Source organism: Nicotiana sylvestris, chromosome 3 (genome assembly GCF_000393655.2).
Source record: "Nicotiana sylvestris chromosome 3, ASM39365v2, whole genome shotgun sequence".
In the NCBI taxonomy this organism is placed as follows: Eukaryota; Viridiplantae; Streptophyta; class Magnoliopsida; order Solanales; family Solanaceae; genus Nicotiana; species Nicotiana sylvestris.
In genome coordinates this window covers 96037972-96057531 of record NC_091059.1, presented here as the reverse complement: position 1 = coordinate 96057531, position 19560 = coordinate 96037972, and the positions used below count along the sequence as shown (strand labels likewise).

General features: G+C 34.2%; 2 protein-coding genes across 2 annotated transcripts; one reads left to right on the top strand and one right to left on the bottom strand.

The window, feature by feature from the left end:
- The first annotated feature begins 9645 nt into the window (after window positions 1–9645).
- On the top strand, window positions 9646–13346 carry LOC104231382 (gibberellin 2-beta-dioxygenase 1). The gene is made up of 2 exons (XM_009784372.2): window positions 9646–10529; window positions 12963–13346. Exons 1-2 carry the CDS (start codon window positions 9696–9698, stop codon window positions 13266–13268), a joined length of 1140 nt encoding a protein of 379 aa, XP_009782674.1. The 5' UTR covers window positions 9646–9695; the 3' UTR covers window positions 13269–13346.
- Window positions 13347–15260: 1914 nt separating this feature from the next.
- Window positions 15261–17046, bottom strand: LOC104231381 (5'-3' exoribonuclease 4-like). The gene is made up of 3 exons (XM_009784371.2): window positions 16744–17046; window positions 16485–16562; window positions 15261–15448 (listed from the first exon to the last, which is right to left on the bottom strand). The coding sequence occupies exons 1-3, from the start codon at window positions 16894–16896 to the stop codon at window positions 15425–15427; spliced, it is 255 nt and encodes an 84-aa protein (XP_009782673.1). The 5' UTR covers window positions 16897–17046; the 3' UTR covers window positions 15261–15424.
- Between the last annotated feature and the right edge of the window lie 2514 nt (window positions 17047–19560).

Here is a 19560-nt window from a genome sequence, read left to right as displayed (position 1 = left end):
TTCTTAATTTTGACCTCTAATTCAGAAATATAATCTTTAAGGTTTTTGAAATAAAATTTATATATTTGAAAACTACATAAAAAATAATATAAGTTATAACAATTAAAAAATTTAAAATATTTAAAAGGCATATGAATTCATCATCAAAGAAAAATTCATTTGATTCTCGAAATCCGAATTATATCAAATAAATCAAAATAGAAGAAAGAAGTATTATGCAGTAAAGATGGTAGTTATGTCGATGGAGAGAATGGGTCAATATCTATAAAGGAAGAAAGTATGTAAATGAAAAATGAGTATCTATCAGACAATAGAAGAATTAATGCAACTGCTTACATTTCATTTTACGAAGTAATACTCTTTAATTTTTATTTATTAAAGAAAAATAGACATTTTTCTATCTTTAAAAACTCTTTTTTTTGGTAATTAAAGACTTTATTTACCAAGTAAAATATTTACAACTTTACAAAATTCAACCCGCCTAACAGTGCTCCTGCTCGACATGAAGCCCCAGCAAGGAGATTTTCTAACTTACTTCATGTTCTCCTATTGCCTCTACACTTAAGCTCAATCTGGATATCAATTCATATTACTCAAATATCTATCCAGTTTTGCAACCCGCTGAGCTCTAATGTGTATTTCTTGGATGATCAATCTAACTATAGCATTTGCATTATTCTTCTTCTTCTAGAAAATGGTATTATTTCTTGCTTGCCATATATGATAGACTGTTGCAGCTAACAACATTCTGTATATTGCTACTCCTGCACTCTTCCCATTGGCCACCGTCGATGTCCACTGTATTTCTTCCTGCTAGTTTTTCCTCCTTCTCATGATTCCTTGCCAATGTAGCAGCTTCTGTCATACAACATCTGATAATTCACATTCAAAAAATAAGTGTTGTATTGTCTCATTATTTCTCTGACAAAATAAATATATTGTGTCTTCTATTAGTCCCCATTTTGCTAGCCTTTTTTTGGTGGCTAACCTATCTTGTAGTGTCAACCTTAGGATGAATATCCATTTTGGAATCCCATTGTTGTTGCACACTATCTTGCTCCATGACACCTTTTGAAAGTTCCCTTGCAATGCTTTGTATATGTGCTTTATAAAGAACTTTTCCATTCGATTCACTTCTTCTTCTGTATAACCGGACTTTTTAAACTGTCTTTTGGCCTTGAAGATCTTTTGGATAACCCACGATGCACTCTTTGGCTCAGTGTTCCCTTTTATATAGTAGGCATGTATACATTGAACTCACAATGCAGATGTTCCAAAGAAGCTTGCATATGGCTGCTTTATTCCATAATTCCACATTGATGAAGTTTAGCCCTTTTGCTGCCTTTGGAGCGCATATTCTTTCCCAAGCAATCAATGCCTTCTTATTTGGTTCAGCACTGCCTGACCATAGAAACCTCCTGCATATTGTTTTATAAACTGTACATCTTTTTTGGTAGTATAAATATTTGAGCCCAAAAATTCTGAATTGCCACTAACACACTCTTGATCAACATTGTTCTACCTGCATATGATAAAAAATTTGTTTCCAGCAGTGTATTCTGCTTAGCATTCTATCAATTAGGGGTTCACATTGCATTGTTGTCAGTCTCTTTGTACTCAAAGGAACATCAAGGTACCTAAAAAGTAGATCTCCTTTAGTGTATTCTAACATTTCCATAATATGCTGCTGTGTCCGATTGTCCACTCTTCCAAAATAGATACAACTTTTATTTGGATTTAGAGTTAGACCTGAAGCTGCAGAGAAAGTTTGAAATTGCTTGTGCAGAGTCTTGATAGACTGTATATCTCCCTTACAGAAAAGTAATAAGTCGTCAGCAAATCTTAATTGTACTAGATTGACTTTAGCACATCTTGGGTGAAATCTGAATTCCTTATTGTTCCTCAATTGCTTCATTAATCTGCATAGGTACTCCGTGGCCATCACAAATAGCAATGGTGATAGGGGATCCCCCTGTCTAAGTTCTTCCTTGCTTCAAAGGGCTCGGTTGGCTTACCATTAATTATGATAGAATAAGAGACTGTGCTAATACACACACACTATTATTTACTTTACAAACTTTTCTAGAATTCTCATCATTCTCATCACCTGTTCAAGATATTCCACAGAATCATAGGCTTTTTGCATATCAATCTTTAGCATGCACCTTGGTGAGATATTCTTCCTCTCATAGCCTTTAACCAATTCATGACTCATAATGATATTGTCTTTAAAAACTCTTTCACCACTAGAAATCCGGTAAAAAGTGACCACAAAAAGCGACCAAAGTTGGTCGCTTATAGGTCAAAAAGCGACCAAAAAGTGTCCAAACATTCCTGGTCGCTATATTGCTGGTCCCTTTATTTTAGGGACCAAAGTTGGTCGCTAATTAGCGGCCAACTTTGGTCTCTAAGGTAAAACGACCAAATATTCCGGGTAAAGACTATAGCGACCAACTTTGATCGCTTTAATATTTTAATAATATAATTTTGGCGACCAAAGTTAGTCTCTACATGTAAATTACATTTTTTTATTTATTATTAATCAAAATATAGTGACCAACTTTGGTCTCTAATTCAAATATTATATTTTAAAATCTGAAAAATAGTGACCAAAGTTGGTCGCTAATTTCAAGAATTTAATTTTTTTTTAAATATAAGCGACCAAAGTTGGTCTATATATTTCAGAAATTATTTTTTTAATGGAATAGCGACCAAAGTTGGTCATTTTTTGAGAAATCTGGGTTAATTAGCGACCAACTTTGGTCGCTATTTCCCAAAAAATAATTTCTTTTAATAGAAAAGCGACCAACAAGTGACCAAAGTTGGTCGCTTTTCTGGATATTATTCTGGCAGAAACTGTCTGTTTTGGCAGCTACACCACCTGCCAGCATACCAAATCCCTATTATAAGCAACAACAACAATAATACCAACAACAACACAACAACAACAACAACAACAACAATAACACAAAAACAACATTAAAACCAACATTTTTTTTTTGGTAATTAAGAAACTTTTTATTACCACTTGCAAATATTTACATGTATAATCAGAAGCAAACGCTAAGTTTGGACATATGGCCCCAAACTTAGTACATCATTTCTAAACACCTATCTTCAACTAAGCTATGCGTAAAAAAATTTATATTGTAGCTCTTTCTTCAAACTGCTATGTAAACTTCCTCGACAATGGACTTCACGTATAATCTGCCTTGCGATATCCCCACTTCCTCTATTTACTTGTTGAAAAATTCTGCCAGTTCCTTTCAATTTATACATTATATACTATACTAGCCATGCTCAACCTGTATAGTTCTGCTTTAGCTCCCTTTCCAGTTACATTTCTTGTGGCCCATTCAACTTAATCTTCCCAGCTATATACTTGTCTTGTTATTCCCAGTCATGTTAGTACCTTACTCCATATCTTTGTCGAGTACTTGCAGGAGAAGAAGAGATGTTGATGGCTCTCCAACTCTTGCTCACACAATGGACAGGTTTGCTCTACTTGTATCCCCCATTTGCTCATTCTGTCTTTGGTAGATAATATCTCCTATAATGCTAGATACATAATGAAGATCCATTTTGGGCACCCTTTATTGTTGCAAATCAGTCTTTTCCAGCTTACACTTTTATTTGTAAAGTCTCCTCGTAATTGATTATACATGCTGCTAATAGAATATGTTTCAGACATCAGAATCTTTTTTATCTCTAATCCTGCTTCAGTTATATACTTTGCTGCATGTAAAATCTTCTTCATTATCCATGATGCTTGTTTTGCTTCCATTGTCCATGGCTCTCTCCATTTAGTATAGTACACAAGAACCCATTTGACCCACAATTTATCCTTCTTCTTGCATATATTCCATAAATGCTTCAGCACAACAACCCTTGTTCCATGTAGTCATGTCAATGATATTTAAGCCCCCTTTTGATTTTGGTTTGCATAGCTTATCCAATGCCACCAAAGCTTTTTTACTTGCATTTGCATCACCTGTCCACAGAAACTTTCTGCATATAGTCTCCACTGCTCGAATGATCTTCTTTGGTAGAGAAAAGATCTGAGACCAAAAGGATTGTATGGCAATCAGCACACTTCTAACCAACTGAAATCTCCCTGCCATTAAAACCAACATTAAAACCAACAAAGTATAAAGTTCAATAGAACTACCACATTAAGCTAACCAAACTAAGTTAACTCTTATTACAAGCCCATTCGAAAATCAATTTTATTTATCTAGTTCAAAGTGTATAAAAGTCAATGAGTGTTTTGTGCATCATTATCATCACCGTCGGATCAATTTTCTTCAGCAAGACGGTATCCAGAAGGGTCTACTTGTCAAGGACGGGAAGAACGATCACAGGGAGGACGGGAGGAACAAGCACTTGGAGGATGGGAAGAACGAGCACGGGGAAGGCGAGCCTCTAGCAATGAGTCACGAGACCGGGGAATCGGAAAACCTCCAGAAGCTAGGAGAGATTTGAGCTGCCCTTGCATGCCCTAGCACTGAGCGATCACGCTAATGTACTGAGCATCTCTAAGCTTTTCTCTTTCTTTGGCCGCTTCTAGCTCGGATGTGAGCTTTGTCACAGTCTCTCGCATAGCGGAGAGGCTCTCCCCATCAAGTTGCTTGGCTTGCGAGGAAGTCCCTATTCCTTGCATTCCATACTTATAGCGATGAAATTTCTTAGTAGGAAGCCCATATACCTTCCCCCATTTTGGACCGCCTGCAGCCTTCGTCCCCATTCTTTCAGCATCCTCGTCCGAAGGTTGTATTAGCTCGCCCGACTCATTAGGTGGCTGACCACTTCAGCTGTGAAGCGACCTTATAAGAAAAGTTACATTGAATTAGTATTTCAAAATTTATATAAAAGTAAATCAAAATACCTAATGAAAAGTGAAAACTTACATATACAGTCGAGGCTCGTCCCTCGACCAACCTTTCTTGATCTGTCTCTTTCTTCTTCTTCTTCTTCAAAATATGAGTCTCCTTGAATAGCTCATCAATCAAAGGTTGCAAATATACATCTATCAAACTTTTCGGATTACGTGGACCGGGGATAATACAATTTAAGAATATATATGGACTAGTCATGCACAACTCGGGTGGTAGATTATAAGGTGTAAGAAAGACAGGCCAACATGAATACGGTGTCGCAGATACAGAAAAAGGCGTGAAGCCATCCGCACACAGACCTAACCGAATGTTCCTTGGTTCACTAGCAAAATCTGGATATGTCATATCAAAGTGCTTTCAAGCTTCTCCATCTGAAGGATGACACATAACACCAGGTGGTCTTCTATTTTCAAAGTGCTATCTCATATGAGGAGCAGAACTTATCGACACATATAACCTCTTTAACCTAGGTATAAGAGGTAAATAATGCATCGCCTTGATAGCGACCATCTTCCCACTGGAAAGCCTCTTGAAACGAGGGTTTTCGCAAAATTTACAACTGCTTAAATTTGCATCATCTTTATAATATAACATGCAACCATTTTCACAACAATCAATTCTCATTGATGAAAGTCCTAACTTAGAAACTAATTTCTTTGCCTTATAGAAATCAGCAGGTAATTTGATATTAGAGTCACCTAGTTCACTCATATGGTCAATGAAAGAGTCCATGGCTGCTTTAGAAATATTCCAATCAGATTTGATACTTAGTAATCTAACTGCAACAGACAGCTCAGAGTGCGGACTTCCATTACGTAGTGGACGACTAGCTGCCTCTAACTGTTCATAAAAACGTTTTGCATCATCATTAGGAGTTTGTTCCACATTTTCATTGGGCTCACCCCCTAAGTGCATCCCAAAAGCATCTGCAACCATATAATAAATTCTAGAATCACAATTTGTATTCTCCACCGACCTACTACTTTAACCCACAACCATGTTTTGAAATATCCCATGGCTACCATCGATCTCTCCATGATTAGTCCACACAAAGTAATTTGCTATAAACCCCTTCATATAAAGATGATGCTTAACTTCCGCCAGTTTTCCAAACTTCATACAGTCGCACCTAACACAAGGGAACCTAATTACTCCTTCACTTAGGTATGGTGGAAGTGACATTGCATGTCTAATAAAGTCATCCACCCCTTCTACAAAATCCTCCTGCAATCACTGCCGATTAGGATAATTACTATTGTACATCCAAGTACGATGTTCCATCTATACAAATAAAACAAGAACAAATTAATTTAGTTAATTCATATCCTAATCTTTTTTAAGTTAACTAAAAGTCTGATTCATATCCTAAAAGTCCAATTGAACTCAATATAAATTAATACAAGAACTAAAAGTATTGCTAATGTTATCTTATGACTTTTCCTTGGGTAGTCTTTAATATAACCTTTTATTTCTATTTGTATAATATTGGTATAAAGTGAATTTAAATGGCATGGAGTGGTAGGATTCATCCTTGCTAAAGGTTTTTGGCTTAATTTACACAATTTTGATATATATATATATAGTGTTTATAGTGTACTTAAATAGTGTTTATAGCTTTCTTATAGCCAACCATACGAGATTACGCAGTGGAATGCAAAGAGTAGAGTAAAATTCCAGTGGGATTACACAGTGGAATGCCAACCATACGAGATTACACAGTGAAGGCTTTGAACCAAAAACCCTAATATTTAGGTATTGCTAATGTTATCCCCAAATTAGTAGGTAAAACTAAATATTTTAGCTACTAACAATTATCATAGATTTAATTTAGCTAAGAACAATTAATTTTTACAAATCAAACTAGGAGGAATTAAACAAAATCGGTGTATTTCGAAAAAAAACAAAGGAATGAGAGGACACCTACCTGGGAAGTGGAGGTCGCCGGCGGTGGAGCTGCTGCCGTTGGTGGGCGTCGGTGGCGCAGCTGCTGGTGGGAGTCGGAGGGGGGGGAGGGGGTTGAGTGTGAGAGAGAGAGGAGAGAGTTTGGGGAAATTTTTTGAAGAAAATAAGAGAATGGAAGGGGAAACCCGATTTTGATACTGGAATTAGAAATAGCGACCAACGTAGCAAAATAAGTTTTGACTGTTTGACCAAAATAGCGACCAAAGTTGGTTGCTATTTCTAAAAAAAAAATTAAATTACTTTTAATTCAATTTAAAATTATGTATATATGTAGTGTGTGTGTGTGTGTATATATATATGTGTGTGTGTGTGTGTGTATATGTAAAAGCTATATTCGATATAATATTAGCTAATGCACTAATACTTAGTGCATAGTATATATATATATATATATATATATATATATATATATATTGTATAATTGTATAATATAGTATATAAGCTTAGTTAATGCACTAATACTTAGTGCATAGTATAGTGTGTGTGTGTATATATATATATATATATATATATAAGCTATATTCGATATATATATATAGTATAATATAGTATATATATAATACACTTAGTATATACTATATATATAGTATAGTGTATTATATATACTAAGTGTATTATATATACTAAGTGTATAATGTATTATATAATACACTATACTATATATATAGTATAGTGTATTATATATACTAAGTGCATATATACAAGGTATATTCGATATATATAGTATAATATAGTATATAATATATAAGCTATATATATATATATATATATATATATATATGTATTGATTAAAAACAAAACGTCTCGACTTATATCAATTAATATGTTATAATTGATTCATCGACTTATTGTAACAGAGTTAATGAATTACATTCATTCATCACTAGGTTATAAGTTGATGAATCTATTATAACATACTAATTGATATAAGTCGAAACGTTTTGTTTTTAATATATATACATGCATCGTTGTACTACTTAACTACATATATAGCATGTTAAGAACCCGACCATGTGTTCCGAGCGCTTCATGTTCTTATATATATATATACACACACACACACACACATGCTTCGTTGTACTACTTAACTACATATATAGCATGTTAGAGTATATTTTAGTGTATTCATCCCTTGTATTACAAAAGTGTTAACGGCTTACATTTATATTATTTAGATAGTAAATACAAAAATAATTTTTAATTTTGACCAATGTTGACCTGAAAAGAGACCAACTTTGGTCACTACTTTTCCAGAAATTATATTTAGCGACCAAAGTTGGTCGCCAATTATTCAGAAATTAAATTTAGCGACCAAAGTTGGTCGCTAAATTTAAATCAGATTTATTTATATTTTATATAATATTTAAAATAATAATATAATTGTTAAAAGTTTGAATTATATTTATTTATATTTTATAATTTTTTTAAATAATAATATAATTATTAAAATTTTATAACTAGGACCCATATTAGCGACCAAAGTTGGTCTCTATCTGCTTATCCTTTAATGAGCGACCAACTTTGGTCGCTAATTTTAAATTATATTTATTTATATTTTATATTTTTTTTAAATAATATTATAATTATTAAAATTTTGCATGTGGGTCCCACTTTAGCGACCAACGTTGGTCGCTAATCTCAGTATTTCTTTGACCAAGCAAGTCTGACTAGTCCGGTCAATATTTTGACGAAATTATCGACCAAAAAGCGACCAACCTTGGTCGCTAATGTATTTAGAATAATTATTTAATTATTTTCTCCAATTTAGCGACCAACTTTAGTCGCTTTTCTTGACAGACCAATTTTGGTCGCCAAATTTTGGTCATTTTTTTCCGGATTTCTAGTAGTGTTTAATTTAGCATTTGTGTTTTTCCTTTAAAGACATCTTTTTCGGAGTAAATATGTCATGTTAAAGATCACACAATTCTAAATTAGTATCATATATAGATATAAATAATCTCCTGAAATACATTTAATAAATTCACGTGTCCAGGAAAGAAATTCTGTTAAATACGGTAAGAAATCAAGCCCCTACTAATAAAGTGATAATTAAAATAGCAAACCAATTGGATTATTATGAGTAAAGTACTAGACATGGCTCTTGAAAAAAGAAAAAAGAAAAAAGAAAAAGGAAATTATCATTAACCAAATTAATAAATTATCCATTGAATTGAGGCGTGTAATTTACGCACCTCGTTGGCGGGAGACCACTTGGCTTCCATTACTGCTCTCCTTAGACTTCCTATAAATCGGGAAAAATTTAAAAATAAACAGAGTTACAACTAGTCATTTAAAAATAGCTCAGTTTTAAAAGTAATCGAAATTTAGTCATTTTTCATGTAAAGATAAATTTGAACGAAAACACTGTTCAAACCCCGAAAAATACGCCAATATATTATACTGGAGTTCCAGCATAAGTATATTTGAACTCCAGCATATTATACTGGAGTTCCTAGATAAATATGCTGGAACTCCAGCATAATATGATGAAGTTCCAGCATAAATACACTAGAACTCCAGCATAATATACTGGAGTTCCAGCAAGTATAATTGTCCAGTATAATATATTGGAGTTTGGAGCACCGGTGCTCCAGTCTCCAGTATATTATACTGGAGTTAACAAAGTATACCGGGCCAGCATAATATGCTGGAGTTCATATACAGGTGCACCAAACTTAAGTATATAATGATGAACCGGTCTTTGTTGCAGTAAAATAACGGCTATTTTTCATTGACTTCATAAACTTTGCTATACCGTGCTATTTTTACCTATAAATCAGCCGCTAGCCCACCTTCCCTCTAAAACTCCAAAGTCCAAAAACATCAGCAACAAAATACATGGCGTCGTCCACACACGAACACCACCTCCATCACCTCCCTACTCCCTACGGAACCACCACAGCTCCGCCACCAACTCCTTCAACCCAACCTAATAACCTCCTTTCCACCTCCGAAGCCGCTGACTCTCTCTCCCGTCTCCTGCACCGTATTCCACCCACCCTCTCTCTCTCCTTCCCTGGTCGCCGCCAATCTCAGCCATCAACCACCACTTCTCCGCCTCTCATCTCTCTCTCCGACCCTAAACCAACTATTCACTCTAACCTCTTCTCCGCTGCCAAACAACACGGTTTCTTCCAACTCACCAATCACTCAATCTCCTCTCAGCTTGCCACCTCAGCCGAGTCCGAATCTTCATCCATTTTCAATCTCCCACATGACGAAAAACAACGTTACTTCCCCAAGAACTGGCCGTTGGGGTTTGATAACGACGACGACGATGACGAAGACAACGTTAACGGAAAGTCGTTGTGTCTCGACTCGTCGTGCTCCGTTGAGTCAAACTCAACCGATTTGGGGTTGACCTCTCTCCGTGAGTTCACTTGCCAAATGGAGAAACTTGGGTTGCAGGTGATTGAAGAGTTGGCTTGTGCTGTAGGGTTTGAGAACCCTTTCGGAGATGGCCGAACCCGGTTCTCTTCGTTAATGTGGATATCCGAGTCTGAGGGAGGTTTAAGTAGTAAGCCGCTTTCCTCGAGTCCGTTGTACCCGTTTGTAATCGGGTTAAGTTTTCAAATACGTTGCCGGAAGTACTCCATGTTGGCGGATTCGGGTTGGGTATCCGTTTCTCCTCAAATGGATTCGGTCTTGGTGACCCTTGGTGACGTTGCGCAGGTTAGATTTTCAATTAGTACATTCCATTTTTGATTTTCCGTTAGCTTAAAATAATTCAATTAGTGTGTGAATGGTACGGGGCCGCATGAATTTTTTAAATAATGTTAAGATTATTTTATCTCGAAATATCATTTTAAAGTATTTTTTAGTATTTGATTAATTGGTTACAAAAGTAAGAACATATGATTATTATACCTTACATAGTCGATCCAAAATTTAAATCTTATGGGTTCAAGTCTCATGATTTTTAGCATTGAATCCTTTATATTTTTAAAGTTATGAGTTCCTATCTTTACTCCAAGTTATGAATTTTTTCATATAAATATTTATTCCGTGTCAAAAGTTATGGGTTCAATTGAACTTTAACACTACATTCACCCCTGGTTATACAAATATTATAGGGCATAAGAATCATGTTTTAGTGATATTTTTGAATTACTAAAAGAAAAAGTTAAGTGTAGATTGAAACAAGTATAATAGAGAAACAACTGAGATATATATAAAAGAAACAAAATCGAACCGTTCCGTTCGATCGGATATTAATTGGTCTTGGTTTGATATAATTTATTCGTTACTGATGCCATATTTCATTAGTTAATTTTTTTTACCGTCTTTGAATTCGTATTTTATTCGTATACAATCAACGAATGTCTACTTCTATCTTGAGTGACGTTTCTTTCCTTTTGTTAAATGTTTTCTATTATTCAAGAAACCATTTCCTGCATATAAAACACACCCTTAATTCCCTAAACAAATTAATAGCCCGTTTGGCCAAGCTGCAAAAATCATCTTATTTTGAGAAGTGTTTTTTTTCAAAAGTACTTTTCTCAAAAGTACTTTTGGTATGAAGCAGTTTGTGTTTGACTAATTAGTTTGAAAAACACTTCTGAGCAGCAATTAGTGTTTGACCAAACTTTAAAAAACTGCTTCTAAGTGTATTTTTCTCAAAAGTGTTTCTCAAAAAAGTGTTTTAGAAGAGAAACTACTTTTTTTTCTGCTTCTCCAAAATTACTTCTGCTTCTCCTCAAAAACACTTTTTTTCCTTCTCAAAAACACTTTTTTTCCTTCCAGAAGTTTGGCCAAACACCTCAAATTGAAGTCAAAAGTGCTTTTGGCAAAACAAAAAAAAAAACACTTTTGACCAAAAATAAGCTTGGCATAAGTTATATCGGGTGTTTGGTCAGGCCAATAACCACACGTTGCCGTGATATTGGCAAATTAAGGACCCCACTAAACCTACCATATCTTAGATATTGCGTCCTTTTGATATGAAGTTGGAGCTCTAATTCTTGTTTTATTTGACACGAAAAATGTACTTATGATATGATAATATTATTAAATCGACATTAATTGTAAGGTTTGCCGGCTTAATGTAACATCTTTAGTCCCAACTTGGTGCTTTTTGGATAACTTGTATGTATCCATGCTCCATTTGTTTTCTTGTTGAGCTCTTATTGACAATCCTTATCAGGTCTAATATTTGATTTAATTAGTAATTAAAATCAACAAGAATGTGTTGATATATCTTGTTTTACTCATGATTCTTCCAGAATAATTAGTAGGTAGGTTAATATAAATTACGAAATTCCTCATGTTTATTCATAGAATTAAAAATAGTTGTTATTCGTGTCCCTTGGATGTATTGGTAGTGCATTAGTTATAATATGACAATGGCTGCTGAGAATGATATCCTAGAATATTCTTAATTTATTTAAACTAGTAGCTGTCGACAACCTAATTCTAACAATTAAGACTTTTATCGTGTTATTACTTGTTGCAATTGAAAAGCCTAATCTATCCAATTTCGATTTGGAAAGCATTTATTCAAGGGAGAAAATTCAACATCCATCATTTTCAACTCGTGGGACAGATATAAAGGCTAAAGACCTTCAGCATAAAAACGAAAAAAAAAAAAAGAGGGGCGTAAAGACGCCTGTCAGTAATGATTGTGACGTAATGCTAGCTACATTTATTTACTGCTACACTATTATTTTACTGAGAACTTATAAGCACAAGTAATTCAAAAAAGAATATTTCTAAAAATTAAGTCCTGGACTTTCTAACTTTGCTGTTCAACGTCAATTAAAAAGGAAACTAAGTAGACCCTTTAGTTGGCGCTGATCATAAATGTGGTTAATTAATATCACCGAGAATTAAGAGATACCGGCTAAATTAAACAACAAAAATTGATAAATTTTCATTTTATCTTCCACTAAAAATTCGCCTTAATCCATTTAATTTTGCAAGACGAAAATTCGGCACTGTCCTGTTGCACAATACTTTATCAATTTGTAGCTACTGAAAACTTTAAACTGTCAAATATAAAAATGAAGCGAAATTTGTGATTTTGACAACGTAATAATATACGGTGATCAATCTAATTCTTTTTGGTTGTTCATACTGTTGTAATAACTGATCGATAAATGGCTGCAGGTATGGAGCAATGGAAAGGTGAAAAAAGTGAGAGGACGACCAGTACTAGCTGCTACTGCTGATTTAGCGGAAGGCAACAGTAATACTAGTAATTCCCACTGCCTATCAATGGCATTGTTAGTGACACTTCCTCTTGAGAGCACTGTCACTCCGTTGCTTCCTAAATCGCCGCCACCAGTTGATGATGGCGAGAATAATTCGGAAAGTCCACCAATGTTCAATCCTTTTTCTTTCGAGGATTACGCATGGAGAGTCTATCATGAACGCCTTCTACTTAAGGATCCTCTTGTTAGATACCGTCTTTGATTATTGTTATGGAGTTGCTATCCACTTCAAACATCTTCTCTGTTTGTTCATTTATTTATTTGTCCCTTTTCTTTTTTCCTTTGTTTTTTTGTTCTTGAAAATTTACGTTTGTGTTATGAAACAATAAAAGAAAAAGAGTAGTATTGGAGAGAAAAGTAGAGAGAGAATTCTTATTGATTTTGGGATGAATTACAATGGAATAGAACCCCTTTATTTATAGGGAAAAATGACTTAGCCACCAAGTAACAAACCCTACAATCTCTCTAAAATATAGACATTCACCTTAAATAGAATTCTATTTATAACACTCCTCCTTGAATGTCCATCCAACATATAATGTGCCTCGTTAAAACCTTAACTAAAATAAAACCCAGTGGAAAAAATCCTAATAAAGGAAAAAGAGTAGACATATCTAACAATACGCCTTTTGGTTGACTCGTTAAAAACATTGCAAGGAAAACCCAGTGGGACAAAACCTCGTAAGGGAAAAAGAGTACAATGCGTATTAACTCCCCCTGCTGAGAGCATTAATTCACATGCTTGAGCCTTAGCATTCCAATCTTGTACACTAGCTTCTTGAAGGTTGACGTCGGTAGAGATTTGGTGAACAAATCAGCCACATTAACTTGAACGAATTTGTTTCACCTTGAAATCATCATCCGTAATAGATGTATTGTCTTCATATGATCTTGTTGGAATCGTTATTTCAATATCTTCACATAGAGGTGAAAACTCTTGCTATCATATTATCTTGCTTATAGCTATAGCAAGATACATTTGTGCACAAATTGCACTGAGAAAGTTGTACTTTAAGATCAAGAAGTGTATATGCTTCAAGCAATTTAAATCCTCCAGGGATTGTCATATAAGTTAAGCAATATAAATAGACTTTAGATTTACATCAAGTTTTCATGTCATGCTAGACATATAAGATATCAAAAACTGATTGCACATACCATTGACTTATACTTTCAAGTGTTTGATCTGCAGGTCCAAAACTTCATGTCTTTCATATGAAACCAATTCTACTAGAATTGTTTCTCTTCCATTTGGCGAATATTTTTGTGTCTGTATTCGACTGACTTAAGATCCTAATCTATACTTAGCGTTATGATAGATGTCGTCGACGAACATTTTATATCGGTTCCAACCTTCTTATTTTTCATAAAGACATAACATAGAGATCTCTTCATTCATTTCAGGTATCTGAACCTCTCCTGAGGTTTTATGAAATGTTATGTTATGTGATCTTCTAGATCACTTACCTTCTTATTATGGTCATTTGCTCATCTTCTTTATCAAGAAGTTTATTTGAAATCAATTTGTCTATACACCTTAAGCGTACCGCAGACTTTATCCTTCTAGGACTTATTCTAATAAGAGCATTTGCATTGAGAATATAGTTATTTTCTTTGGGTCAGCAAATTTGTCTGACCACTACAAGAAAAATGCTCAATAGCGAAGGGAAAATTGGACCCTAAAAGTAATAAATTGGTCCCAAATGGTCAATAGCGACCAGCTAATCTGGTCCTTATAGCTTCCGCCGCTAAAGATCATTAAGGACGAGATATGGTGTTGGTCGCTAAAATAATTTCGCGACCAGTTTATAACTAGCCCTTAAAAGGTTTTTAAGGACCATGTTTCTGGTGCCTATTTGCATATTTTAGGGACTAAATTTATGGTCCTTAAAATGTTTTCTGGACTAGTTTAAATGTGGTCGTTAAAACGTTTCGCGACCAGTTAGAAGCTGACCGTTATATCTTTCGGAGAAATTTAAATCTAGTCCCTAAGTCGAGCAATCCGTACTACAAAGCTACAGATTTAGCAACCAAATTTTTCACTCTTAAGAAGGATTTAAGAACTAACAGTTTATTCCCTAAATAAATAAGTCACAAGTCCCTAAATCGCATTCAATTTGCAACTAGAAAATCTGGAATATTAATATATAGATGATGTTGCTTTCATAAAATAATGCCAAAAATGATCAACATCATTTAGGTGCACGTACATAATTGATGTAAGCTAGTCACAATGTTGTGTTCATAAATATTTAGCAAAAAATTATATATTACTAATATCCCTCGATTGTAATGTAAAATTTTCTTGAAACTCCCAGTAAAATGATGGTTAATCTGTATGTCGTCAAAAATTTGCTTCTAGTGAACTTCAATATCCAAAACCTATAGAAGAAATAAGAAATTTCATTTAGAAAAACTATATATATTAATAAAGACGGAACAAAATCAGGGGTTGACGTAAGATTATAAAAATAATAAAGAAAAAAGAAGCAACAGAAAGTTAATGGCTAGACACCATTATTCCCTTTCATCTTATTAACTTAGATTGGTTTGTCATAATTTTGTCACAGCCAAGTTCATGATACATATTGTCAGCTTAAGCCTAATAGATCTCACAGATTTACCCGTTGAACTACGCCATTATCGAGGCGAAAAACGTGCATACTACTCATTATTCAGAGTCATGTGGTATTATTTAAATATCTAAATTACGGTAGAAGAAAAGAACAGTAGATCTAGTAGGTATGAGAATTGATAAAACGATGATGCTTCCATTTCTGACAAGAGAAGATAGAACCACAGATATTGCATAAAGAGTTCAACTCAAACAAAAAAAACACGTCACTAAGAGGTAACCACACAAATTATAGCAAAAGTACAAAACAAAGGTTAAGACTTGCCAACCCCAAAAGATAGGAGCCAAGAGAACCCCACATCTACTAAAACTAGGATGTCATGATATAATGACATCATAGACAAACCTGGATACGCTTCCTAAAGACATCATTCTCATAAAAACCAATAGCTTGTATAAAGTGCCCCTCCCTCTCCAAATTAACTTGCAGTAATGAATAGGCAAAGCCCATAATCAAATACAACTACTACGTGCTTCAAACATATCATGCAGATTAGACAACTTTAGAGCCGGAGAAGTTCTTTCAGGCATTAAAACTAGTTAATGATTGGATATAAGATTTACAAACCTTCACACACACCTATAAATTTAACATCAATAAAGACCAGACATTGCATATTTCAGACAAACTAGGGTCACGTCTGCTTCATACAATAAGTCATCACAATAGCCTTTACAATTGTTATACGGACGAGCAAATGGTAAGACAGAAAGTACATATGGAAACATGGCATAGGTTGGAAATGAAAATGGAGCAACACAGAGAAGCAAACTATTCTGTACCTGGCAAGAATTAGTAAGATAGCCACCCATATTGATAAATTCCTTCTTGTAGAAATCAATCAGTAAGTCAATGGCTCCCTAGAGGTTCACAATTAAAAGAACATTCAGAATAGAAGCAGATGGGACAAAGGAGATACATTCAATATGAATACCAACACATAACTCTTTGCCAGCAAAATTCTAGCTCCAAAAACCAAAGGGCAACTAGTACGGTAGGCTAAATGAGAAAAGCACTAATTAACATCCAAAGAATACAAACCTCAGATATCTTCAAAGATGGCACATGGGAAAGAAAATCATTTCCAACAAATAAACACATGAAAACAAAATCATCTATCAGCCGCTCAGGTCTAGTTTGACAGTTGGATATGGAATTTGAAGTTTGTATCCCAAATAATCTCTGAGTACCCATACTTTAAGAAACTAAAAAGATCCAGCAGCAGAAATTTAGAAAGACATAGTATAGTATAATATAATATAATATAATATTCAGTATAGGTAAGACTTGACATACTGTGAGTAGCAATCTTATGAAGTATTTGCTGGAAATGCATTTATTTGGTACGATACAACAAGGAAATAGATAATACCAGGTACTGATTAAGTTAACAGAAATGGAAACATGGTAGTTCACATGATTTACATACAACTATATATTTATCAACATGGAAAGAAAGAGGGAGAAATTGATCATATTATCATACATGTGGACTGTGACCACATAACAGTTTCTATGTATCACTATATTAAGTTATAGAAGCACATAATATGGACACACATGTTTATAGTTAGCTGTCTATTTTTTGTCTCTTATAATTTCAATTTAAATCAAACTGACATCGCTTTTTAACCATAACCTTCTCAAAATAATTAGTTCTTCATAGATATATGCTGCACCACTATAAATGTGATGGACAATAAGACGTGCATTTCATAATTAATATGGTTGCACTTGAACATTGAAAATTCGAATTTGTAACTTAAAAACTATCATGTTTTTCCTATATCCTTCCTCTTCCAAGCTCGTGCCAACCAATTTTTTGTTCTCTCTTTTAACCTAATTGTATCCTTGTCCAGGATGCATACTTGCTTGCTAATCCCCTTACTTGAGTTATTGAACTGATAGCTATTAACATATAATATCGTCAGATAACAGGGAAACAATTGGAACCTAAAGGTAATAATAAAGATTAAGCAATCTATTCTCAATTCTCCTTACTGACAAAAGTATGACACTGGACACATAAATTTTATTTCATCTACCCCAAATGAGAAAAGTAGCAGGAAAACCAGAATGAGGGATTGAAAGAACCATGCTGGAGATATCAACCTTCTTTTGTCAACCCTCAGTAACAACATCCTCCAATAAATTCTCTCTACTTAATAATTACAGGGTATTCGTCAACCCAAACCCTCTTTCCTAAATTTATCTATCTCGTTTTCTCTGTCTAGGTTTTACTTATTAGATCTAAAGGAGAGTGAATCATAGATGATTAACTTTGACATCAATTGTAACAAAATTAAGTAATAGTTCATCTAAATTAAGACATATGGAGAAATTGTCAATTTGTTCTATCAGATTAATTTCATATGCAAACCAATTATTTAAACCAAAGAAATTATTTTTATTCCCTTGAAATTGGTACATCATATACAGAGCGAGTACCTTCCAATTGTTTCTTGTTAATTCAGTAAGCCATCTTTTGACGGATTTCTCCAAATATTTTCTTAACTGATTATGATTAGGCCAGAGAGATAGAGAATAATTTGCTGATGGCGGATAAGATTCCAGTATGAGATCATAACTTCAGAAATCTAGGATTTCATCTCCTCTTCTATTCTTTCTTTCATTTGTATCTGTTAGTTTTTCTTAATTTACAACCACAAGAAACTAGAACCAGTTTGGATTTGGAACATATAATCAGGAAGAGAAAAACGTTGTAGATAAATTTATGAAAGGAAACAGAAAGAAAAAGTTTTTCCAGAAACAAATGGAACCTCAGCATTCAAAAGAAGTTACTTTGACTGAGAAAAATTCCCTTCTTGGAACCAACATATATTCAGTTATTTGGATTCACAAACATAGAATAATTTCCCACAGTTCACGAAATAATAAGAATTTTTTGTAGCAGCATAATAGAAGTATAGAACTATATCGAGCATTTCTTAAAGTTTCATATTTCAAAACAAGACAAGCACATCAAATTCCAACAACTTACGACAGCGACGGAGCTTGATAACACAATGGTACAACATCGTCATACTAAATTAAATTTCTAACCTGAAAAATCACCCAATTTTAGACCCAATAATTTCATTTTTATCACTCACACAAGAAAAATTAGTATTCTAAATAACCAATTGCAGAAAACAACTAAAGAAATAAAAAAATTGCAGAACCCTTATTTCGATTTCTGATTCAATCGGGAAAAAAAAGCACGAAGAAGAAAAACGAAACAGAAGAGATTAAAGAGAAAGAAATTAAACTTACTCTTGTTTAGGCGGATAATCCAATGGCATAATTTGTATGAAGTCGCTTGGAGAGATAAATTTTAGACACTACCCTTCTGAGTTCTTTGCAACCTTGTGCTTTTTGAGAATTTGGAGGGATTACCGTGAAATTTTTCGAGCTTTCCTTCTTTTTTTGAACTTTAGTTTTCGTCAAATTCGCGCCCTTATCCCGCTGAAAATCCATATTAGAGACCAGACATTAACTTTTGTATAGACCAGAGTCTATGTAACGACCCGACTGGTCGTTTTGAGCTTTTGCACTTCGATCGCCAGTTTTCAGGTATGACTTGCCCCGTATGGTGTAATATGACTTATGTTAATCGTTGGTTTGGGTTTTTAGGGAAATCATAACCAATTTGGAAGAACAGTTCTTAGTTTGTAGCTTGAAATTTGAAAGGTTTGACCGAGATTTGACTTGTTTGTATATGATCTCGGATCGGAAATTTTATGATTTGGTTAGCTCCGTTGGGTGATTAGGGACTTAAGAGCGTGATCGGAATGCATTTTGGAAGTCCGTGGAAGGTTTAGGCTTGAATTGGCGAAATTGAGATTTCGGCGTTTTCCG